Genomic DNA, 24834 nt, shown 5'->3' with positions numbered 1-24834 from the left:
CGGTGATTGAGGGGGTTCCGGATATGGAAAACTTGGCATGTACATTGGATTTTGTGGGGTGGATGACATTGGTAAAAAAGAGAAACCAAACGGATGAGGTTGGTTTTCAGCTGCATTGGCTGAGCTGGTTGGCACACCTGCCGCTGATTTGACCCTTTGTCTGGGCGAACTTGAACTAGGAGACGACGGAGGCTCGAACAATTCCGGCAAACGTTCGGTGGGCGGAGGGGGATCAATCAAATCCACTGGTTCCCCCGAATCTGTAAAAACGGTGAAAGCAGGCAATGCTTTACTAGGGCTCACCCCATCCACATTATTTTCTGGTACATCATTTGAAACTGGTATCTCTTGGTCCCTATTGTCAGTCCTTGCCTTTTTTTTGGTGGGGCTGACAACTTTCTTGGCCAACTCAGTTTCTGTGTACGCCGCTTCGTCGCCTTCGTCAATAATGTGGCTATCGTCTTCGGAGTTCCGGTTTCGTTTACCAAGCGTACTTTGAGCAACGCCTGGATGTCCAAAGGCAAGACCTGGTCCAATTGCAACGTTGGATGGTCCGGGGCTGCCCATATTCTGCCATGATGATGGAAAGCCAAATCCACTAATACTGAAATTAAAAAGATGCACGGGAAAAAATGTGATTGCTTACAGTGGCGGTTGTTTCGGTGGACCAGACTTTCCTTTTGGAGTAGAAGGACGGGAGGGTGGCTGAGAAGCCTTGAGATCCTCTTTCAACTGTTTGACCTCTTCTTTCAAAGAATTAACAAGGTCGAATATGTCACGAAAAGGCGAATCTTGTGTCTGTGGATTCTGTTGTATGTTGGATATACCAACCACTTGCTTTTGTAGATTGGCAATGTTAGATTTAATAGTTTGCATTTGGTCAATTTCCAATTTAAGTCCCTGTATTTGGAGTTGAAGCGGGCGTATCTGTTATATGATTGGATAAGATGGAAGCCAAAATTAATCATAGATGTGTGGGACTGACTGCATCCTCAACCATAGATCTCACATCCGGAATCTGAGCATTGTTTTCCGCTGTCTGTATTGTCGCAACTCCAGCATGATGTTCGGAAGAGGATGGATTGTCTTCTAGGTTAATAGGTGCTATCGAGGTTATTTAGTAGCCCATTTTAAAATCGATATTAATCAATGTACACACGTTTCGATGAATTGTTTGGTATTTCCGATTCTATAGAATCCATATTTAGTGTTTTAGCGGGCAGATATTATGACGACGGACCTTCTTCTATTGTTGCCTCCATTGGCTTTACGCTTCTGCTATATTTTGATCGGGATGCCCTGGAACGTGAGGATCCAGATGATCTGGTAACTGCTCTTGGGCCCTGGCCTCCAGCTAACACAGGCTTTCCAACACCAAGCCGTGTCTGTAATTCCTTGGCTTTGCGAGTTCGAACAGGCACTATTGGAGGTTCTGGAACTGGCGGCTCTTCCGGTTGTTCTTCCGTTAAGTCTTCATCTTCTTCCTCCTCACTAATGTCATGTACGATCATAGACGAGACCCGACTTGGACCCGCCTTACTGGGGGGCCTTGTTGAAACGGATCGCCGAGTGTGTTGTGGGGGCTGAGGTGTTCTAATGGGATTCAGTATCATGCAAGTCTATGAGGCTGTAGAGTATTCCATACTGTGTATCAAGCAACAAGTCAATCAAAGCCTCAGACTTGAGATTAGCCTTTACACCATAATCCTACAGCGTAGATGAGAATTAGTTCACAAGGGATGGTTGAAAGCAGATACCTTGCATATCCTCTGTAGGTCCGCCCGTTTCATATTTTCCAATGACCGTCTACTTGGTAGAGGCGCCATTGGAGGCGATGGCGAAGCGTTGCCTTTGTGGTTGGTGTTGAGTGGATAGTAAATGACAGTGATGATGCATGCCGACCATGCGCGGTTCGAGTCATAACAAAGGCAAGCAACGCGGGTGTCACGTGCATCTTGTGAGTCGCGGCCCGCGACGGATCACATTGGGTCTAAAACCCCTGGAATGTGGGAAAGACGATCCTTCATTTATAAAATGAAAACGATAACTCTCAGCGCCTCGTGTCCCAACAACTAAGCCCTTCTTTTTCACTGACTATCCTCACACAGCGCCGCTAAACAATGCCATCTTTTACTCTCCAACAGGTTGCCCAACACAAGTCCCAAAAGTACGGCATCATTTGTTTCCCAAGGAGACACAGCCCTGAATAGCGTAGTTCTTGTTGGGTTATAATCAAAAACAAGGTTTACGATGTTACTGAATTTCTTCCGGTATTTCTCGTATTTAATCCCCTCGCATAAATTTATCCTCCATTTCCATGCAGGAACATCCGGGAGGAGCTGCCATCATTCTCAAATACGGAGGTCGAGATGCAACTTCCGCCTATGAGCCGATTCATCCCCCCGATGCGCTTGATAAAAATCTTCCAGCATCAAAGCACCTTGGATACCTAAATGGCGAATCTATCAACATCCTACAGCAAGAGAAATTGAAGGCTAAGAAAACGAAAGATGAACGCAGAGTGGAACTCGCTCGCCAAAGAATGCCCCCCTTAAGTAGGATTCTCAGTTTAATGGACATGGAGGTAACGATTAGTGATGGCCCTTACAATGATTCTCTCTTATCCAGCTTGAATTAGAATGTCGCTCGACAGGTGTTATCGCATAAAGCGCTAGCATATTATTCTTCGGCCTCAGACGATGAAATCAGTGAGTTCATTTTGCCTGCATTGGATGTAATTATTTTACTTACTTATATGTATCCCCTTTACAGCCAACAGCGAAAATGCGAGAGCTTTTACCCGGTTCTTCTTCCGTGCTCGAGTTATGCGTGCCGTAGCTCACTGCGATCCTTCAACTACAATACTGGGATTTAGATCCTCAATCCCTGTATTCGTCAGCGGGGCTGCACTCGCCAAGTTGGGACACCCTGACGGTATTACGAAGTCTTTGTTCAGTAGAAGTCATTTCTAATGTTGCGTAATGTTGGCTAGGTGAACTGAACATCACAAGAGCTGCGTGCAAGGAAGGCATTATACAGATGATCTCGTCCAATTCATCGTTTTCCGCAGCTGATATCATGGCATCAGCGGATCAGTCTCAAACCCTCTTTTTCCAATTGTATAAGCATCGGGATGACGACATTGCAGAAAGGCGGGTCCGCGAGATGGAAAACCTGGGTTACAAAGCAATTTTCTTGACTGTTGACGCCATAGTCGCTGGTAATCGTGAAAGAGATATCCGAAGTCCGTGGATTTTGGAAGAACAAGAATCTGGACCTGTATATTTTGCGTCGGGAACAAGTGACGAGCCAAAGGATGGCGTTAACGTCTTTGGAACGGCGGGAGCATTAGTCGCTAATGATGACCGAGATATGACCTGGGAAAAGGTGTGTGTTATAGAAAATGACGATTTATACATCTATGTATTCTTATTTCTATCCAGACAATTCCATGGCTAAGAAGCATCACCAAATTGCCTATTGTCATCAAAGGTCTTAATCCAACTCTGTATTACATTTTGAATGCATTCATATTTTCTGCCTTTCTCGTTATCTATCAGGGATTCAATGTGTAGAGGTTAGGGCCGTTATCAATGTCAGATCATGAATAATGTTAAAGTGAAAGTTAGGATGCTATTCTCGCTGCGGAAGCCAAGGTCGACGGAATTCTTCTGTCAAACCATGGAGGTACATCCTTCGTAATTTTCATAAAGCAAAATCAATAACAAAAAATCACTTGCAGGCAGACAACTGGAATAGTAATTTATTTTCTCTTAATCGCCGCCGCAATAAACTTAAGCTCGATGCAGCTCTTTACCTCCTCTGGAAGTCTTGTATTCTATCCGTCAACAACATCCTGAAATATTTGACAAATTGGAAGGTAAAGAAATATCATCTGTTAAGTGCACATATTCTGACAAGGAGTTGGCAGTGTATATCGATGGTGAGGTCCCATTGAATGCCCTTTAGATTCTCTGTTTTCTGACCCGCTTGCAGGCGGTATTCGCCGTGGGACTGGTGTGTTGTTGATGTCCTTTCTTGGTACTTGATCGTTGTTCATGACTAACTTATCTAGATATCATAAAGGCCGTGTGCTTAGGAGCGAAAGCAGTTGGCCTGGGGAGACCATTCCTTTATGCACAAAGCGTAATGAACTTCCGAGAATCAATGCTGTCTACTAGGGGGCTGATCTCACTTGTTTTAGGCCTACGGACAATCTGGCGTATCTAAGATAATTGAGATATTAAGGCGAGAAGTTGTAACCGCGATGCGTTTAGTTGGTGCTTCAACAATTCGGGACCTGCGTCCTGAAATGGTATGATGGAAACACCTCGAAAATTCTACATCGCTTATCATATTTTGCTAGGTCCAACGGGTTGACTGGCACCCACATGTGCATGTAAAACTTTGATGGGTCTGGATTGGATATCTGACAATATGTATATTATATATATATATGTTATCATTTATTCAAAGTAGGTTGAAAACATACAAACTACGCCTTCTGTCGGGGTCCATTTTATGCCCTCAACAAATGCCCACTTCCATTTCTACAGATGTTTGAGGCTACACAAATTGTACATGCTGATCGTTCACCAGCGCTCACGAAGAAACAAATTAGTTCTTAATCAGTTAGCATCACGCTCTTCCACATAGTATCAGACTGAGTACGGATCGTTGCAATGCAAAGTATTCTGTATACTTTGGAATGTGAAATAAAAAAATCGGGATCTTTGATCTCCTTTGTGAAGGTACGATTATTTTACTAGAATACCGTATACCGTAGATATAGCAATGAACCTCTTGATGAGGACTGCGAGTTCCTTGATGTTTGCTGCATATTTTGTCGAATACGTTTTGTCGATTTTTATCTAGTTCCCTTGAAGGCTTACATAGCCAGTACACACCCTTGCGGCGAATCAAAGGTATATATCATCTTTCTAAAACTTCTCCAGCAGTTTTATTAAGCAAATTGATAGCCATAAGTTTTCAAGGGTTTTCCACAACTTTTTATAAGCCCATTCCCAAACCCAGCCACCTTGAACAAGGACAGGTTTTGGTTCCCCCAAGGAAAGTGTTAAGCAAGATATTTCACAATGGTATGACTAGTACTTTCTCAATTTATGATATGTGCAGATGACGATGCTTCCTGAGGCATGGATCCACTTCTTATTTAACTTTCCAATAGTTGAAGAACAAAATATTAAAGGCCATTTACAATCACGGCGTTACCTTGCGGTTAGCTGTTGGATTAGATTGGCAATACCAGCTTTGCACCAACAAGTGGTGTATTGGTTGTGGGTTACACAGGCGGGTCGATCTACGGAGTACGTTTGCGATATTGTTGGTTCAAATCAATTGCAAATAAAACACGCGTGATTTAACGAATTAAGCGCACGCGATGGGCGCATAAGCCCAAAAGTTGAAATTTACGCATGAGCAACATGCGCAAATCTCATCAGTGACATGCGCCCGACGCAAACACAATATGCGCCCAACTAGCCTCGCGAGCCAGGCCTTCTGTGAATCTCGTCTCTTTTCTAGATAAGGCAGGTACCGAGTGATATGTTTGTACAAATGTTGTCTTTGTTTATGTCGTCAAACATTGATCGGAGTGCGAAAAGAGAGAGATTCACAGAAGGCCTGGGACAAACGGTTCGGATTTGAGGGAATCCTCGTTTTGTGACTCGGACTTAGTGAAAAAAACGCGATTTGCCTCAACAACAACCTTCCACAACTTAAAAAAAAGTTGTCTTCAGAATCATTTAGATAGGTTTCTTTTATAATAAAATTCATTTTTACAAGGTCACGAAAAAAATTTTTTTTGAGAAAAAAATGACTTGTAATTTTAGCCGAAAAATCATATATCATGGCGCAGGTGAACTGCTTCTAAGATTAGATGGCAGGTCCGGGCGGTTAATGAACCCAGTCTCTGCAGATGAAACAGACAATGAAAGAGACATACCTGCACATCCCACCTCCATCAAAAGTGAACCTCTGGATACCCAGATTGTCCCAAATGCAGTCTCTACATCCTCTGTAGATTCAAATCATGCTTCAGCTTCAGACAGTATGGGCGAGTCTAGCGTGCAGGGTTTGACCTTGACATGGATCTTGAGGAAATAGAGGAGGAGTACGATGTTATTGAAGATTCAGAGGATTCAGAATTCGAGGGGGAGGGGGACGGGTAGTGGTCGCGACACTAAGTCCGACGTGACAAAGCGTGACTCTGCCAAAACCGAACCGTTTGGCCCAGCCGTTTCTGACGAAACCGAGCGGAGCTCGAAATATGCTGAGTCAGAAATGGCTGGGCACGAGCCTAGCGCCCAACACGAAATAAAATATGGTATTGACCGGTTCGGTTGTTCATTGCCCCGCTGGTTCAGTTCAGAATCAAACCAAGTCACGAAAATTTTCATGTCAAACCAGTATTCAAATTTACAAAGTAAAAAATACAAAAGCTATACTATGCTGTGTAGTGTAATTCAATCTAGGTCCTCCACCATTTGAGCCTGAAACGAGTTGTAGCGAGCTAGAAGAATGAGAAGTACATTTAGATATATTAAAATTTTGTGTTAGAATTAAGACTCACTCACCTTACACCTCTAAAAACTCACAACACCCAAGCATCGTACAGCGGGAACCTGGATAAGGGAAATAGGTTGTCAATAAGTTGTTTCAGAAATGCTCAAAGAATACAAACATACCTGGACTCGGAGGCAACGCCACAAAACAATCATAAACCAAAAAACCTCACTAAAAAAGATCAAAGAAACCAGGTAAACGTCCACAAACAAGGGACCCCCACAAACCGGGGGCTGGAATCGGTTCCAACGTGATACCTGATGGACACATGTCCATTACAGAAGCAGAAAACAAAAGTTTAAACGAAACTCAGTGGGTGGTTGAGGTTGCAAAGCAAGTGCGGAAGTGGAGGCAAGGAAAAAAATCACGTCAGAATTGTGAACACAATACAGCCAAATATCACGAGAATCCACACGGCGGGGTCAATGAGCTTACGTTTCCGGTTTTGTTTGTAATGTCAGCAAAATGTCTGTTCATTTTAGAGTGGTTGTGATTCAAAATTATATGAATTGCAACGGATAGGCAGGACGCGACAATGGCGGGTGCGTTGGGCGCAAAACGATGGTGGGTGCAAACAAAATTGACCCGGGTTCTAAATTCACTGGAGTTATCTACGTCGCAAAAAATCTCGAGATTAGATTGCGTTGAACTCAAATTGAAACTCAGATACTTTGGAGTCTAATCAACGCATACTGATTTGGGATTAAGGTCCGCCTGTGTAGTATCCAAATTTTCTTTCGTCCCTTATGCCGGAGTATTCCCAACGCTTATGGCCTGCATACACACCGTCAACTACAGCAGTGACTACTTTGTGTACTATCAATAATTAGTACCCCATATCTGCCCACTCCAAGACTTTACCCAGCAAACAGCTTCTCTACTTGCAAAGATATTCTGCGGTGATTAAACGGTTACAAAGACGATACATATGATCTTATCATTGCACCGTCATATTAGCACGTGCACGGCGCGATGGTTGAATTACCCAAAGTAGGCTGTTCCAACGTTGCTACTGAACGCCAGTGAAAGCAGCATTAGCGACCTTCAATACTCGATAATCTTTGCATAAGCTAACATAGTAAGATATAAACCGCATGGGATTTTGCAGGCGCTGCGGTGACATAGTATCAGGCGTTCGCTGCCACTGTGGGGGCACTCCAGTAGGTATGTCGTATGTGGCCTTCGATGACAACATTTCACGCGCAGTTGACCATATTTCTATCGTTTGTTTCTTTAGCACCTGTATTGTCATTCAAATATTCCGAATCAACACCAAAACCCCAAACAGAAGATAGATGGTCCAAGACCTATGTCTCAAGCCCATCCGGGTCTTCAAATCATAGCCAGGAACAAGCTAACTCTGGAACCAAACCACAAACATATGGAACTACATCTGCAGCATCTAATCCCACTACCAGGAAGTTTCCAAGACCCCTCTCATTCTCATCTGGACCTGTAAAGTCTCTTCATAACATGACCGATCATATTACACAGGCGACCTCAATATCTCCTCGACCCCCTTCTCCTCTCAAAATGTCAACAACTTTGTCCGACCTGGAGAATGACATTATACCATCCTTCTTACCTCACGAACCTACTTTATCCAAAGTCTACGGCTCTGTATTACAGCCCAAAGATACCCTTACGATGCATTCTTGTGGCTTATGCTCGACCATTTTCCCTCCCGATGCAACTATATATCCTAACCCTTCAAATTCAACGTCCTTCTTGTGCAAGCCTTGTTTTACTGTCTCCGGCGGGTCTAAAGGCTTTTGTCCAACGTGTTCGAGACCGGTGCTTGCCCTCAAAGCCGAAGGTGGCTTTATCCATTCGGGTGGCAAGTACTGGCACAAACGTTGCTACAACTGTGCAGGGTGCTTCAAGAATATCGGTGATGCCCCCATGGTTGATCTTCTTGGGCGACCATCATGCGTAGAATGTTTTGATAATTGTCTTAAACGTGATCCAACGACTCCCAAGAAAAACAAAACGACTACTAGTAATATTAGCCCGAACATCAATGACCAGGGTGGCCTAAATACAAGCTATAGAAGGGAGAGTCGAGAAAATAGCCCAGCCATTGAAGAACTTGAAATGCGATTGGGTATCACGAAATCTCGCGAGGGCAGCCCGATCGCAGAAACAAGTCGCCGTACGTCGGGGAGGGTGGACACACCTTTGAACCGTAACTTACTTGACACGGGCTCTCCAAAGTCGAAACGGTCGGAAAAGGTACTCCCACAAAGTAGCCTCTGGATCTTGGCCATGAACTCACATATCCCAAGTCCATTCCTCCCACTTCTAGAAGCTTTGATTTGTCCCTGACCATCGACAACGGTAAGCAACATCCTGTTATATATTGGTACATCGTGTTTGTGACATGGCTTATTTAGGATCAATATCGTCTAAAGGATTACAATACACCACTCTCGATTCGGAGAAGGTAAAATGTTCCGAAAGACCGCCGAAGATTAATGGTCCTATAAACTTTATTAATACCACAAGCTCCGTCTCTCAAGGCTCATTCATACCTGTGACAACATCTTCTGTATGTTGGAAATGCAAGAAACCCATCCTTAATCATCGCGAGGGTGGTCAGTTTGTTACGATTCCTGGTGCCGATGAAAACGATGCCCCTCATGTGTATCACACTGAGTGCTTTAGGTGTGCGGTGTGCTACAAACCTTTCAATGATGCCAAAAAAGGGCAAGCATCTTTTGTAAAGAGCGAGGCTGGACCTTGTCATACGCAGGTACCTTCCATCAACCTCACAAAAGATTGGCCGCTCTTAACATTATCAATCTAGTGCGCACCTACAGAGCAGTTTGTCTCCCGCAATCCAGTTGGCATCCAGAATTTGCATCAACCGTTCCTAATGGGGACCTCTACGTCGCCTCCAAGCCGTCATAACTCAAGCCCAGCTATTAGTTCAATGCCTCCGCCTTCGTTGACCATGCAAGAAATCACGCAGGCATCTCCTGCGAAATCTACATTCCCGCGCTTTGGTGGCCAAAATGCCTGTCCAGGATGCCAAAAACCAGTATCTGTTATGGAATTCGGGGTCGTTCCTGGGCCTCAAGGCACACGATGGCATGCTTCATGCCTTGTTTGTGGCGGTAAGAAAGAACCAACCCGAGTGGCATTGCTGGGCAGGGTGCGAGATTGTAAAAAACTAGGAGAACCAGGATGTGGAAAAAAGCTAGACAGCGCCGCCAAAAGCGACGGAGATGGCGGTATCTGGTGTCGAGAGTGTTTGGTAAGCTTCTGGCTTGACAGGGCCTTGTTTTTCATAAAGATAAACATTCCTTTATACAGTTACTGCTTGGTGTTGGTGGCTCCCCTCAAGGGTCACCAATACGGTCTACGTTGTCACCTCCGTTTATAGGGAATTCTGCTAAACTCTCACCCCATACCATGGAAACCTTTAGCAAAGTTACCCCTCAGTATACCGGATCGACTACAATCGCGCGACAATTCACAAATGCGGGCGGGAGTGAAGCAATTTTACGACAGCTTACGGGTGGGGGGTTAAGTCCGACCCGTAGCATAAGTCCTACAAAGCAACTCGGAATGATAGGGGCGGGTATAACTCGTCCCAGGCCGAAAAGTGTGATTGGTGTGAGAAACTCAAAGAGTGTAGACGAAGGGAGAGGAATGTATCTTGTTAGACAGCTGACTGGTGCAACTGGAGGTACACTGTGAAGATTTGGACACTTTGCGTTGATTATGAGACTTTCATTGAATTGCGTCGTTAACGGACTTCTCGGATGTTTTCATTAGCTTTACCATAAACAAATGTGATGTAATTTAGCCCTGTTGTGAAATTCTTGGTTGATCGCGGCATGCTCTGGACGTTACCATTAACAACCGTATGTTTCCGTTGCAACCAGCTCGGTCTCATCCCACAGAATTCAATGGAACTCTTTGGTTTCCCCACTCCTTCCACCAGGGTTGTAGTCAATTATTCAAGCCCCGTCTCGAGGACTGGGGTAGTGGCGGCTGAGCAGCCCACAATCGTTCCTTTGCCCATCGTTGGCACCTTTTCCTTTACTACTTTTCAACCGTCCAGGCGACTTGAATTGTTTTTATTGACGACGTTATCGAAGAGCTTAGCGACTTTCTTTCTTTCAACTATAGTTCATCCTAGCCTCGAGACCCGTCATGTCCAATGTTGCCACTCTTTTACCCACTTCTGTCGCCTTGAGTAGCGATGCTGCGGTAAGTTTTGCAATTACATTACGAGTTAACAATTTGTCGAACGTTATACTAGATTGAAGCAATACTATCTGATATCCCTCTCTTTTGTGAAGGGATTATGGGCATCGGCGTCTTCACTTTTCTTTTTTTCACCAAACATGTCAACTTGTACGTGGAATCAATAATTTCATTTCACGTTGGTTATTAATTAGTAATTCAAGACTTTCCATCTTTCTTTATGGCACCTCCTTCATAGCGTTTGCAGCCGCTACTCTCGATTTGGGCCAAGTACTTGCTCGTGGACCCCAAGACACTGCAAAGGGCATAGGCCTCGATAGTGTAGTGGGGTTCATCTATGCACGAGAGGTCTTTCTTGCTCTATCAGTCGGATCGCTCGATCTCTTCTTCTGGAAACTTGTTGCTCAAAGTCCAAGAGAGGAACTGAGCTTGGTCGGGAGTAAAGACCGCAGTCAGATACACAGCGCAAGTTGGAATTATTGGGGTGCTATTGGCACTGTGCTTAAGTGGGGTAGCCTTTCTGCCTTGCTTTCAGTTCCGTTGCTTCAGATCCTTTGGAGGACAATGTCTGGCCAGCGCAAATATGGTTGCATATACATTGCGGAAACTATCATACAAACCTCCATCACCTTCGTTTTCGTTCTGAAGTTGATGCTCAATGTTTACAGCTCTACTAGAACTTGGTGGGACGCCTTCAAGTTCCAGATTGTACCTGTCGCAGCATTATTTATTGGGGCAGGTCTTGGTGTCGGTAATATCATCATGTGTATGTTGATATTTAGTGTCCTTCGGCCAGTGACGTCTAATATTTTGTTGATCAGTCGCATTCACCGAAACATCCCTGGGTAGACTTCTTCGTGCTGTCGAAGTATACTGCCTAATTGTCTTTTGCCTGTACACGACGTTCCATGGCCTTCCAACTAGTCACTCCTCACCTCTAACAGAATCTCCAACCAACGTGGATAGGGAAAAGTTCAGAGGTAATGATCTTCTCCCATTTGCTTATTCAAGCACCGGTTACAATGCGCAGTATAACGCAAGTTCCCAACTTAAGATGATGCAAAGACCGGACAGCAATTCAAGAGTGTCCAATTTATCCTGGATTTTGTCACGCAGAGAACGCTTTCCTCAGTCCACCGATGCCCTGCAGCGAAGTGACGTCCCGACCCAAGGACCGTCAATAGAAGCCATTGCATTTTCTTCACAAGAAGTAGACACTGGTTCAGGTGGGCTCGTAGTGCACCCCGACCGTTCCGAATCCCCTTCCTCATTTGTCAAAGATCGAGAATCGTTCAAGTCAGACGCAGCCTTTACCACCGTGTCACTGTCTTATTATACCATGGGGGATAGAACGAAGTTGACCAGCCGACACTCCCAACCGCAACCACATAACCTAGAACAGACAGGTTCTGATCATGAAAAGGAAAATCCTCGTCACATAGTGGAAAATTCAGTATTTCCGCCCCCACTATCTGACAATCAACAAGGAAGCATTTCTTCAATTGATGAAATTTTTCGACAGCAAAACGAACTGGATAAGAGCATTGCCGCATTGCGACTACTTTCAATGCAGGGTCTTTCAGTTCAATCGCAGCTATCCATTCCTGGGCCGACAACTACGACCACCAAATCCTTTGTCCGGTCAAGAAGTACCCTCAACAGCAGCAAAACAGAGTCGATTTCCAACCGTAGTGACTTCTCGCTTTCAATTTTCCCAGAACCCCCTCCCACCATTCAACAAGCCCAGGCAACTGCAACGACTAGATATAGTCTTCCTGACGGCGCTAATAATATGGACAATGTAGTGCCGCCTATGCCCATCGACAAAGTTGAAGCAAACCATAGGGAAGTTGTAAAACCCTCCCGTCTCCCCGCTGAGAGCCTATCAGAGTCGAGATCTCCAGTCCAGATGGAACCCATTCCCCTTCCTGATTCAAATGACATCCAGTACAATTCTCTGTATGAAGGCAAGTGTCGTTTGCAGTTCAACTGTTCTCCATGATTGATTTGGCTTCCCGTATGATACACAGATTTGAAGGATCCGCCGGGGGTTGGCACATCGCTCGGCGAACCTTCATCCTCATCCTTATCATCGGATGACGAATCTGCAACTGTTGCGTCTGCTGTTGCGCTGCGACCCATGATCTTGGCTTCAACAGTTTTGGCTTTATCATCGGTTCAAGAGTTCGATGCTTCACGCACAACAGCCCCGTCAAGTTACAATGCAGACCCAGGGAAATCCAGTTCATTCCGAGATTCAAGTAGCAGTCAGAACCTTCGACCATTGCTATTAGGCAAATCTATTTCCTCGATACCCCAGACGATGCCAAGTGCCACAATGATTCCTCTGGCACAGCGTCGTAGGCAAAGGGGTGGGACGCTTACTAACGTACCACGGCCTGTAATCGGTGCGCCGAAACTAGATTCCCAAACGGAAGCACCTCCTGGAGCATTTGAGAGGCCAAGGCCACCCCCAGGTCTGCGTCCCAGCCGGTGAGCAGTTGTTGAACAGGAGCACTGGAGCAGAAGTAACCTTATTAGATAATGTAACTTGAAATCTATTTTTGTACCAATTAGGCCTGTGATGTCACGGCGTGCTGGCTTTGTCCCTCAGCGACCCCACCAACTTGAACTTTCTCTTATACTACATACCTAATGTCTCAATTCCCGGACTACTACAAGATTCTGAACCTTAACAAATCTGCTTCGCAGGAAGAAGTTCGTCAGGCTTACAGAAAGGAATCTCTGAAGCATGTTTTTGATGCCTCAAATGCTCTGCTCGTTTCTTATACTTTTCTGTACACAGGACTCATCCAGATAGGCTTGTCAATGCAACACAGGCTGAGATAAAGAAAGCGACAGAGCGCTTCCAAGTATGTACATGTGCATTAATCTTATCCTTTCTTACAATCAAATACCAGGCGGTAGCAGATGCCTACTACGTCCTCTCCGATCCTAAGCGTCGCAGTGAATACGATAGCATATACAGGACTCGTGCTGATAGGACAGCTGACCCGGGATCCTCCTCGAGCTTCTTCTCCGGGATGTTTGGAAACGGAAATGCTCATCAGTCCAGAAATACGCAACCCAATGCCGAAGGTGTATTTGCCGATGCCTTCGAAGAGGCAAGTAACACATTACCCCTGCATGCGTCGGTCTGTTGTTGATTATTTTAACATTTTCAGCTACTGAGACCAGAGGTTGAGAGTCGTGTGCCCTGGTGGAGTTGGTTCGGTGCTATCTCAGGGGCAGGCCTTGGTTTCATCATTGCCAATGTTCCTGGCCTTATGGTCGGCGCATTTGCAGGCAACCGAATAGGTGCTGTGAGAGATGCAAAGGGCAAGTCTGTCGCCGCTGTTTTCAATGACCTCGGGGGACAACAGAAAGCCGAGGTATGTATCCTTGGTCAATGACAGAAAAGTCTGCACTTACTTTCTTTGTACACAGATACTGCGGGCCCTTGCTTTGAAGGTTTTGGGTTCTGCGCTCTAGAATATGAATATATTACAGACATCTATTTTACGAATTTTAAACGCTCATGATAATGATTCACTTAATTGGAAGTTTGAAAAAAATCTCTATAACGCTGTTGCCTTTCGTGTAATTTATAGTACACTAAAACCCGGACAAAATGCAAGGTCCAGAGTTCAATCAAGAAAAATGTGGAGAGGAAAATCCCCTCACATGCAGCACTTAAAGCTTAATGCCCTACCGCCTAAGTCAGCAGTCGAATAACTGGTTTATGCAGCTTTGCATTCCAATGCCAAATTGCTTTGAAGTGGGTGTGAATTGCGTTTTCAACCGCATATTTGGATGGGTGTCCAATGTCAAATGGATAGTTTGGGGAATAATAATATCTCCTAAACGAAGCAAAAAAGGTGCTACCCATATTTTGAAACATAAGTTGTAATAGTTATACAAATATTATTCTGCAATAAATGACGATATAAACAGTGGAAAGCAAGAAAAATGCATGAATAGTGGATTAATTGTCGTTGTATGATAATTGAGCGTTGAGATACTTTTGAATGGGATTACGACGCTAATAGCGGCCTTAAATTAGTTCCATAGTTCCCCGTAATCATGGGTTTCTCCTAGACTGAATTGTTCTTGATACTTCCATATAGACGAATAATCAGTGATGCTTCCTGCGCCATTTTCCAACGCAAGACTTAATGCAGCGAGAGCTTTCTCGCTTGCGGTGGACGGAAGTGCGGCGTCTGCTTCCAAGATAGAAGGAGGCAGAGCGAGCGATAATAAAGACGAATTTGCTGACTCGCATGATGAATGGGACAACCCCGGCGTAGGCTCCAACGATGGATTCGTACACGAGTTGTACGGGGACATTAAATCTTCCAACAACGCTGCGACCTCTTTGTTTTGCTGGTGGTATTGCGACCCTGTGGGATGATGTACATCTGAAGGTGGACCAGAGCTCTGGCTACGTATCTGGTGAATGGATGACCGGACATCCTTTTGGGAATCGACGTCCATGTCGTCCAACGAGCGAGATCTCTTGTTGACAAAAGCACACCATTTTATATGAGTCGAAGAATCTCCTGATGAAATGAGAATATCATCATCTTCCTCTTCTGAGGCATTGATGGAGTATGTCTTCTGTCGTCGCGTTGCACGTTTTCGTCCTCGTTTTTCGGCGTCCTTGGCCTTTTGGTGAGTTTGATGTCTTGAACGAGAGCGCTCATAGTCACGCATCCGGCGCACGAGTCCTTCGCCATTTTCTGTCACGCTCTGACGCAGCTCCCAGAATGCTGATGTTCGCAAACGAGCAAGATCCGAAGGGCCCTCACCCGCTCCTTCTTGAAATCCGCCCGAATCTGGGCTAGAAGACCTAAAGCATCTATCCAGAGGAGGGCTGCTTGAAGGGAAAAAACTAAATGCAGACGAAGTCGTTGGAAACTGTGAGACACGGTCCATTTGGAGCGCATCGTCGGATTGCCGTGGCCAACTGAACGGTTCTAGGTAATTGTCGACAGTTTCCTCTATGAGCTGGAGAGCATAATGAATATCCAGGCGAAGATGTTTAAAAATCAAGCTTACAGAATTATCACGGCGACGTCTTTTCCCTTGACGTACAATATCATCGTCGGAATCACTGCAAGAAAGACTTTCGCGTTGAAGTTGTTGTGTATGACACCTTTTGGTAATAGTGGGGCGAGTAGTGTCCATTGAGTGTCCTGGTGCATAGACATTGGGAGACAAAGACATTCGAGTTTTAGGGCGGAATGTAGACATATCGTAGGGTATAGGTAACAGAGGTTGAGTTTGTTTATATGCCAAGACGCGGGCGGGCAATTAAAGTTATCAAACGCCATCACATGACTGTTCCAAAATTGAGTTTATATTGCTAACGATTGGCTTATCATTTCGGACGCGCCAATTGCGGCCCACAAGCCTCATTAAAACTTTATTAGCCAATCATTAGCTTGCAATGATCAACCCAGAATACTGCCTACTTCGATAGTAAATTAACCTATCGAAGACGATCTAGATACCACGGCAGTTAGTTCAGCAACTGATGAAATGCGTCATGATGTATATACCGTGTCCATGGAAGATTGCGACTCGAGACAATCGAAGTGCTCCGAAATCTGCGCCACCACTTTGCTGTTATTGATTGCGCAAAGCATAAAGAGATTATAGAAAGGAACAAACGATGTTCACAAGGTCTCTTCCTATACCGGTGAGTTTAAACTTAAAGGAGAGCTGCTCGAGATATGGCGAAGTATGAAACGGGCCGTCAAGAACGGTTAGGACGGAAATACGCATACTAACGGTCCATGGTGAGGAAAGGATGAGTCGACCTAGTACTTTTCAGTTTAAGGACGGGCAAGGGCTCAGACAAGTACACCTTACGGGTAGACAGGTTGCATGCGTAGATAAGCCTTCTTAAGGCAAGGCATATTGCGGTGAAGACTGATGGAGCCAGTTGTTCTTCGTCCTCCGGTAAACTTTGTTCAACAATTGCGATCAACGTGGCCGAAAGGAAGTTCCACGCCTCAAAGCATAACAGCGGCTCACATACTTCCCCGCTAGCAAGAATAAAGTGAGAAAATACGACTAAGAAATAAGCAAATCAGATCATGCCTCGCCAAAAAATCTCTTCTTACCTGCATGTACCAAATTTCTACAGCCAACATGAATCGCCATAAACCATATGTCCTCATCCTTAACTCCTGTGGGATAGTCAGACATAGTGTTTTTAGAAATACAGACAGCCGTCAGAACTGGGGCGAGAAGCAGATTCAGGATAAAGGTGCTGTTTGGCCGGGCTTTGAGAATGCCAATGATTACATCGATGTAGAATTGAACAATGTCGCAAATTGCCCCATTTTCTTGAGTAGAGACGATTGTCAAAAACTCCAGAAGACATTTAGCAGCACGTAATTCCCATTTAGGTTCCTGGGCATCCTCATAAAAATCGGAAGACTCCTGCTGATCACTGTTTGGTAATATTGAACTCAAACGGTTAGCAGAATTCCTGGCAACTAAGATGATCTTTAAGTGAGTACAACATGACAACAGTTCAAGACAAGAGCCGCGCCTTGATCAAGTTTTCTGGAGAATTGATGATTCCTAGCCTGGTAAATACTTTGAAGACATAAGTGTACTACGTCTGCATGAGTAAGACATAGTGCCTCGAGTATAAGTTCCTGCACTTCATGCCGTGACTCAGCAACTGATAAATGAGGTCCCAAAAGCATAACCAGCCTTACCAATTATCTCCGCCTCGGAGGGCCTCAAGTAACAGAAGAGAAGTAACAAACATTTAACAAACTCTGGAAGTCGGCTTTGCATTGTCGCGTTCACTCTGGTGACGTTAGCTTTGAGATATTGGAGGCTTGCCCAACAAATCATCCCAGATAGCTCTATCAATAAATCTAATTGTGGTACGGCCGTGTCGTCATATTGTTGGAAAGTGGAGAGAATGTGATGCAAGTGTCGCTTTAAACGGTTCAATCGATTGGTTTTTGAAATTTGAAGGGTAACCTACCAGCATTACACAACTTGATGCTGAAATGTCTATGAGCAAACACCGTCGAATGTATGTAGTTCCGTTTTGATTGTCGGCATATTGATATGTTTTTGGAAACACTGATTTGGTTGAATGGTAAATCCAACTTGATGTCTTAATAGTCAGGAAGTAAGAAACACAATCAAAGTGTCTCGAAAACGAGATTCACTAATGAACGAAGGCATTCAGCACCAGCGCTCCTCTGATCTTTCCAAGTCGACCAACTCCATGGAACGACATTACCCCATCGTAAGAGTATGACGTGTGATGTATCGAGCACCTCTAAAGGAAAATATGAATCAGCATCGTTCCCCATTATCATCCAAATGAGGTCAAGCAGAGTTCCTAGTGCCTCTGGTCGCAAATGCAATGGTTTTACGGCCGACAGAGAATTAGATTCATTGATCGGAATGATCATCTTTGAAAGGATTGAGCAGAATGGAAGGGCTAGGCAGAAAGTAAATGCCAACCGATAAGATCGAGAGAAGCATTGCCGCAGACAGTCTTTCATCAAAAGTATCAAGTGACATCGCGGGTGAATGTATACCAGCGGATATCCGCCTAGCCGCTTTGACCAAGTCGTCAAGGAAGCTAGATGGTGAACTGAATAATGGGGAGTGAGAATCTATCCATCGCCTCAGCTCGCCGTTAGATTTAACCTAATTTGTTCCATACTTCCGGGAACTAAAGTTGGTCTCATAACATAAACTGCAAATAACAAGGACATTCCCATTCGTTTGGCGGCCGGAGAGAAATGACAAGACCCAACAGCCGTATTCAGGGATTGCCATTCTTCTACAAGGATGATGTCGCTGCATGAGTATGTTCATCGGGTGAAGAGAAACCACCACGATATACCTGGCAGCTGGGAAGCAGCTCTAAGAACGTCGTTGAATTTCTGGGCCTGTATGTTCTCATTGATGGCAACAGGAAGACGATGGATGAAACCAGATGCTATCATAGGAACGAGGCTGCACAATTTGGCGATAAACTCGTCAACCCAGGTGACATTTGTAGGAAAACTCAATCTGGAGTTTTTGCAATGAGTTCGAGCGGCTTCGCGGAAGAGTTTCCGATGTTCAAAAAGTCGTTTTAATAAGATTGGATCGACTGTGCATTCGATCAGCTCGCTGCATTAGAAATCGAGAGACAACAACAATACTAAGCATAGCAAATGCATCCAAATGATGTGAGATATCATTCATATCCTCCAATTGGACCTGGGTTATATGCGCCAGAGAGGCCAAAAGACGGGCAGATGATCGAAGAATCTTGAAATTAGATGTCGTACTCTGTAGCAACGTCAAGCAAAAGAAAGTCAAATAGCAGGAGGACCTTACATCTATGGGACACAACAAGTCGTATTCAAGCACTGTCGCGATGTCCTCACTGATATATTCGCATTTAAACGAGAAAAATGTTGCCCATTTCAGATGCCGAGGGTCCCATACAGGAAGACTGTATGCATCGATAGGAGCCGAGTATGTTGCACAACTGTCAGGGGAATGCGAAGAGTCAGATTCAGTGTCCGAATCGCTACCGATTTGAGCCGGAATCGTCATGGAGAGATGGTGTAGAAAGATGAAAAAAGACTTTACTGGCTGAACTATATAAAGCCACAGAAACGTCGGCTGTCTGTGAATGCCATTCTAAGACTAGAGAACGTCGACATTATCAAATCACACGCAATATTTAGGAAGCAGGTTTCCTTTCATAGGCCATTGATCGACTTTAAGAAAGTGGAAATATCTGTACTAGTCTCCAATATCTCGTCACTTTGAGAGAACACCGACTCAAATGCGACAACCGACTGGTCTGTCTGAAATAACTGGGATAAGCGCTAGAAAGGATACGATAGCTTTTTTACAACTTACTGTCACATCGCAAAATTGAACATCTTCCCATTTTTCATCTTCTTCTGCCCGCATTATCTGCAACATTTCTCTGCGAACAGAGGATAAACCACTTTGACCGCCTTGATCCTCAGACTTTCGCGCAGATACATGGACCTCTTTGGCATCGTTAGCAGCCTTTTTCTCCTTCTTCGCAACAGGTACAGGTGCAACTTCATCAGGATCTGGAGGTGGCCCGTCGTCTGAGTCAGAATCGGACCCCACCCCCATAGAACGTCGATTTTTTCGCGACAAGATATCAAGGTATGTCAATGTCGGGCGAAATTGATGCATTTCTTGGACTGGATGAAGATGTAGCTTGCCTAAAGAAACTGAAAATTTAATATGACCACTTCTTAGAAAAATTCTAAACCCCGAACCATCTCTTACAATCCCGAGAATATGTGCACCCCTACGAGGAATCTCCTCGCTTCTGAGGCGGACCTCTGAAATTCGGGGGTCTTCATCCTCCCGAGTTTTGTCGATGCGTTCCTGATTTTTTTCACGGTCGTCTTCCAGACGACCAGCTCCAAAATGTTTGGATTTTTCAACGTTGTATACTTCTGGTCGAGTGTCTATAGGAACATGTATCTCAATCCGGCGACTTTTATGTTTGATTCTGGCATTGATTCGTTTGCCGCTGAGAGTTGCGGAGGGTGGAGCTTGCAGTGGTCTTGTGAGCAGTGGAAATTGATGGATATGTAAATTGGGGGAGAGAGCTTCAGAATAATGTATAGGAAGAACAGACACAAGCTCGTCGTTCTCGTCAACGTCCATTGGTCACGTTTTGTCACAGTTGGCTGTCAAAACATGAATTTCAAATTTAGTCCGCAGACTCCATCACCGATTGGGAAGTCAACCTCGAGTACCCTGAAAAACTACTTTGTTTTCCTTCTTTGACTGTATATTCAAGAGCTGAGATGAGTAAGCCTTGAAGAAAATGTTATTGGATACAAAATTGTACAGCAGAGAAATTTGATATAAACTCGAAGAGGAGTAACGAAATAAGACCAAGTATACATCAAATTGATTGACGATTTCTAACAGGAAGTTTTTAAAAAACGAACTTGAAAAGGTTAACGATATGTGTGAAACAAAGGAAGGAAATACTTATGAATACACAAATAACGAGGAAAAAAATAAAGTAAAGCATCATTGGGTTCTATCGCCGTATAAGGTCTCGCGAACTTGGATGCTGCGCTCGCTCGCTGAATAACTGGATGGTCGACTGCCTGAGATGATCCAGTCCTGATAAAACCTTTGTTGTTGAGAGATATCAGCTTCACTGACAGGAACCAGAGGAGTCCCCAATGTTGAAGTTGGAACATCAAGATCTTGTGGAAGTTGCGATAAATGTCTGGCTGCAAATTGAGAAGTGGTCATATTTTCGTCTCGCTGATTTGGCCGTAGGATGGAAATTGTCGAAGAGAAGTCATGATCCTCGGGAGACGGCTGCTCCCCGGATACTTTGTCATCGAGTGCCGAAATGAAAGGATTGGTAGGTTTCTCCAGAGCATGCGTATCTGCGAATGGATCGCTGGTGCTGGCGATCCGTAAGCTTCGTGTCAGTGGAAGGGTGCTTGAGAGAGTCCGCGCTTGCGTCCTCCGTTCTCGGGCGGCAATTTTGTTGGCGGCTTGCGTTATTATCGCACACCTGGTAGGTTGTTGTAGGAGAACATCTCGTTCATGTCTGTGAACAACACGTCCGAAGCTATGGATGGCGAGCAAGGATATTATACCCCCTACATACCGAAAATGTAAGTACCATTCACATGGAAACTAGATCTAATACTTGCAGTTAAGAGCTATCCAGCCTGTGACGCTAAGACCATTCTTGAAATTGACTCCAATGATAGCAAGAACGGCAACTATAACACACGTAGAGGTAAAGAATGTGGTATAAAGTAACTAACCAAATAGAGTAATTAGTCAGTCAATCAATATATAATACCATAAAGAAGAAAGCAGACTGACCTCATCCTTAATAACTTCTTGGAACAATTCCATACGCGGGATTAATCGGCTTAATCTACTCATATATGAGGGTGCGAAAGAATTTCTTGAATCATTCATTTCACCCTCTCGAGGAAGATTTGAAGGGTTCTCTACGTTTCTTTGTGCCGTTTTCTTGTACGCTCTTAACCTCTTCCTTTTGATTTCCCTTTGTCTCTCTCGAAAGTCGCCTATAGTAGATAGGAAGGTTTTCAACACTCGCTTTGGCGGTTTTTTTATGGTAGTTTCACGGTCATCGGGTTCAGGCCTATTGTCCACTTCAGAGACGTAATCCCACCATCCCCTTCGAGTAGTCTGAACCTTTTCAGGAGGATCCTCCGGTACTTCGATGGGCAATTCATCCATCGAAAGCTCGATAGAGATTCTGCCTCGAGCATCAGGAGAACCACGAGATTTCCAACAAACATAAACGACTGTGATAAACCAACTACTGAGTACAGTGGTAAACAAGGTGGCACAGTATGACTTACAACAGCAGCAAATGAATAACGACTCCAGAAATTGCGTGATAACAAAATACCGAGTATATCGCAGATCGTCACTGCGTATACAACTGCCTTGAACGTACGTCAGAGTGGAAGTCAACAAAAAATACTGTCAAACTACCTGTTAATCGACGGATGCCTTTGGTTGAGATGACGTCGAATACGACCAAAGTTGTGGATGCCGCTTGGAATAAGCCCAGAATTACGAGGACAAACCATGCGTTATTTAGACATTTATACACCTTCACTCCCAGAATTACAGTTATCTGGAAAATTTTAGTAATCGATTCATACAATTGGTTGTGAAAATACCCTTACCAGAAGAGCAAGCGAAGTAGTTCCAGATACACAGGAAAGAATGATCACTCTGTCAGAAATGTCAGCTACGCGACCGTGTAGGCAGTATGATCATGAGATCTTACGCAGTACAATGTAAGCTCTGGCTAAAATATGATAGAATAACGGGAATAAAAGCGATTGGTGAGAGAATTTGACTGAGAAAGAGAACATAGAAGAGAAATCTCTTTTTGACCTTTCCGCGGCGGACATAGTCTCCAGAAACGATGATATTTCTGGCAAATATTATTGCTAATGCTCCGGTGACGAGAAGACTAAGGTTGGAGTCTGTTATGTCTCGATTGAAGGGAGGTGTAAGTAAAGATCCATCGGCGAGTGCTGTGTAGGAGGGCGAAAATGTCTCGATATTGGTAGGTGCAAAGAAACGAGAGTAGTCGGGTATGAGCAGTGTCGTGGATAGTTGGACGACAAGCGCATTCGGCGGGCATGTCGATGTAGGAGTAGGGGTTATACGAGGTTGAAGATTATTGTAATGTCCCTGGCTAGGGTATCCAACAAGGGTGGGTAGACTCCTTGTAGGAGTTGCTGAAGATAAAACTTCTGGAGGGACAACTGTCGCAGACGGTTGAACCATTGATACCAAGTATCAATATTGTGTAAACACAAGAAGAAAAGAGCGTGTTTTAAAGAAATTAACAGTCCGGCTGGCTTGAGATGTCGAAGACCAGCATATCTGCGCTGCAGTTCTAAGGACGAATTAATGGTGAAGAGATAGGAACAAACGCATAGTAAAAGCCGGGATAATTTTTAAAGAAATCCTGGGGTTCATTTAGGCATAAGCCAGGGAGGCAACCGACTGGGGATTGATTTGCTCAGAAGACCACCGTCATGTGGGGAAAGGGTACGTCGGCCTTTCTCCGCGATTGTCTTGTGGCCACGGCAACCGTCTAATGGACACATTCCCAAGGGTTCGGATTGGCATGTCAATGCTGCTCATGACATGTAGCGCCTGCGAAAGCAACTGCATTATCAGCGATGCAAGTTGCCAACAAGTCTTTAGTCGGGAGCCGTTTTATTTAAGGTGTCGTAACTTGCCTGCCGAATCCACCGACGGTAACAAGCGCCATCAGATATTATGTAATCGTCATCCCCCCACACCCTCACGTTCACCAATCCCAATAAGACCAACGCAGTATATCGTTATGGCTCAAGGTCCGGTCATCGTTTTGACAGGAACACCTGGAACTGGCAAATCTACCCACGCAGAGCTTCTTGTGAATGAATCTCCTTTACCATTGAGAGCTATCAACGTCAGCGAATGGGTAAAAGAAAAAGGATTATATGAGAAGTACGACGAAGAATGGCAATCCTACACCGTTGACGAAGATAGGGTGCGTCTACTCAAGGTTGCCTTGGATGATCTTGGGTTTCTACCTCTTTACCCAGCTTTTAGATGAACTCGAGCCAATCGTCGCAGAAGGCGGCATAATCCTTGATTGGCATTCTTGCGAAGTATTCCCCGAACGCTGGCCTGATCTTGTTGTCGTCTTGCGCTGTGACCATTCAAAATTGTGGGAAAGGCTAGAAAAAAGGTACACATGCTCTTTGACTGCAAGTCAACAAGACATCTTATCACATTTACAGAGGGTATCCTCTTAAAAAAATCCAAGAAAACAACGAGGCCGAAATAATGCAAGTGGTATTAGAGGAAGCACGATCTTCTTATCCCTCACAAATTGTCATCGAGCTGCAAAGCGAGACCATGGAGCATTTAGAAACGAACGTGGCTAGAATAGTGGAGTGGATTAAACAGTGGTCTGCGAACCAGGAAGATAGTTAGAGTATAGATGGTGTGGTGTCCCCAGACTCCTGATGGCTTTCGGAACAAATAAAAACCGCGTTGAACCTCTAGAGGGAATCCTGAAGGCTGCATTTCTTCATTGCGAATGCGAGATGCACTTTTTTTTTTGCCCTCGAAGATCCGAACTTTTTCAAAGTAAACATATCTAAGCATGCTTGTAAATATGAAATGAATTGAACAGGAATTATTGAGACATATGCAGCATAGTATGTGCCGTTCGCAGCACCGTCTGTTTTGCCCTTCTCCCTCACTGGGGATTGTAAATAAGTTATCAAGTCTTAACGGCGGAAGAATGCTCTAGGAAACTCACTGAAACGTCCATAAGAATTATTGTTAATTCCGCCAATTTCCTTTAGCCAGTGTGTCACCTTGACTTCGACGTCAGATGTTTCATAAAAAGAAGATTTTAGGACCCAATAAACACCTTCCAGTTTGGAGTCTTCTGGAGAAGTC

General features: G+C 44.5%; 7 protein-coding genes across 7 annotated transcripts; 4 read left to right on the top strand and 3 right to left on the bottom strand.

Annotated features, from left to right (window-relative positions):
- Positions 1–2120: 2120 nt before the first annotated feature.
- On the top strand, positions 2121–4411 carry JR316_0000860 (Cytochrome b2, mitochondrial; the record flags this gene model as incomplete). The annotated part of the gene is made up of 14 exons (XM_047886674.1): positions 2121–2167; positions 2216–2270; positions 2324–2584; positions 2639–2708; positions 2773–2934; positions 2993–3387; positions 3444–3492; positions 3561–3577; positions 3630–3687; positions 3800–3880; positions 3970–4017; positions 4076–4146; positions 4205–4315; positions 4367–4411. The coding sequence occupies 14 exons, from the start codon at positions 2121–2123 to the stop codon at positions 4409–4411; spliced, it is 1470 nt and encodes a 489-aa protein (XP_047754420.1).
- A 6335-nt stretch (positions 4412–10746) lies between these two features.
- On the top strand, positions 10747–13297 carry JR316_0000859 (uncharacterized protein; the record flags this gene model as incomplete). The annotated part of the gene is made up of 5 exons (XM_047886673.1): positions 10747–10803; positions 10856–10950; positions 11004–11566; positions 11622–12773; positions 12831–13297. 5 exons carry the CDS (start codon positions 10747–10749, stop codon positions 13295–13297), a joined length of 2334 nt encoding a protein of 777 aa, XP_047754419.1.
- Positions 13298–13455: 158 nt separating this feature from the next.
- JR316_0000858 (putative J domain-containing protein C63.13) lies at positions 13456–14292 on the top strand (the record flags this gene model as incomplete). Its single annotated transcript, XM_047886672.1, has 5 exons — positions 13456–13550; positions 13607–13673; positions 13722–13925; positions 13986–14192; positions 14248–14292. 5 exons carry the CDS (start codon positions 13456–13458, stop codon positions 14290–14292), a joined length of 618 nt encoding a protein of 205 aa, XP_047754418.1.
- A 567-nt stretch (positions 14293–14859) lies between these two features.
- On the bottom strand, positions 14860–16053 carry JR316_0000857 (uncharacterized protein; the record flags this gene model as incomplete). Its single annotated transcript, XM_047886671.1, has 1 exon — positions 14860–16053. The coding sequence occupies one exon, from the start codon at positions 16051–16053 to the stop codon at positions 14860–14862; it is 1194 nt and encodes a 397-aa protein (XP_047754417.1).
- Positions 16054–19544: 3491 nt separating this feature from the next.
- Positions 19545–20502, bottom strand: JR316_0000856 (DNA-directed RNA polymerase III subunit rpc5; the record flags this gene model as incomplete). The annotated part of the gene is made up of 3 exons (XM_047886670.1): positions 19545–19652; positions 19708–20048; positions 20106–20502. 3 exons carry the CDS (start codon positions 20500–20502, stop codon positions 19545–19547), a joined length of 846 nt encoding a protein of 281 aa, XP_047754416.1.
- A 375-nt stretch (positions 20503–20877) lies between these two features.
- Positions 20878–23154, bottom strand: JR316_0000855 (uncharacterized protein; the record flags this gene model as incomplete). The annotated part of the gene is made up of 7 exons (XM_047886669.1): positions 20878–21436; positions 21518–21633; positions 21700–22151; positions 22209–22295; positions 22342–22489; positions 22542–22590; positions 22646–23154. 7 exons carry the CDS (start codon positions 23152–23154, stop codon positions 20878–20880), a joined length of 1920 nt encoding a protein of 639 aa, XP_047754415.1.
- Positions 23155–23722: 568 nt separating this feature from the next.
- On the top strand, positions 23723–24360 carry JR316_0000854 (Adenylate kinase isoenzyme 6-like protein; the record flags this gene model as incomplete). Its single annotated transcript, XM_047886668.1, has 3 exons — positions 23723–23911; positions 23967–24112; positions 24165–24360. The coding sequence occupies 3 exons, from the start codon at positions 23723–23725 to the stop codon at positions 24358–24360; spliced, it is 531 nt and encodes a 176-aa protein (XP_047754414.1).
- Between the last annotated feature and the right edge of the window lie 474 nt (positions 24361–24834).

The sequence above is a fragment of the Psilocybe cubensis genome, chromosome 1 (genome assembly GCF_017499595.1).
Source record: "Psilocybe cubensis strain MGC-MH-2018 chromosome 1, whole genome shotgun sequence".
Taxonomy (NCBI): domain Eukaryota; kingdom Fungi; phylum Basidiomycota; class Agaricomycetes; order Agaricales; family Agrocybaceae; genus Psilocybe; species Psilocybe cubensis.
Note: the sequence above shows the minus strand (reverse complement) of the source record. Positions and strands in the feature narration are given on the sequence as shown.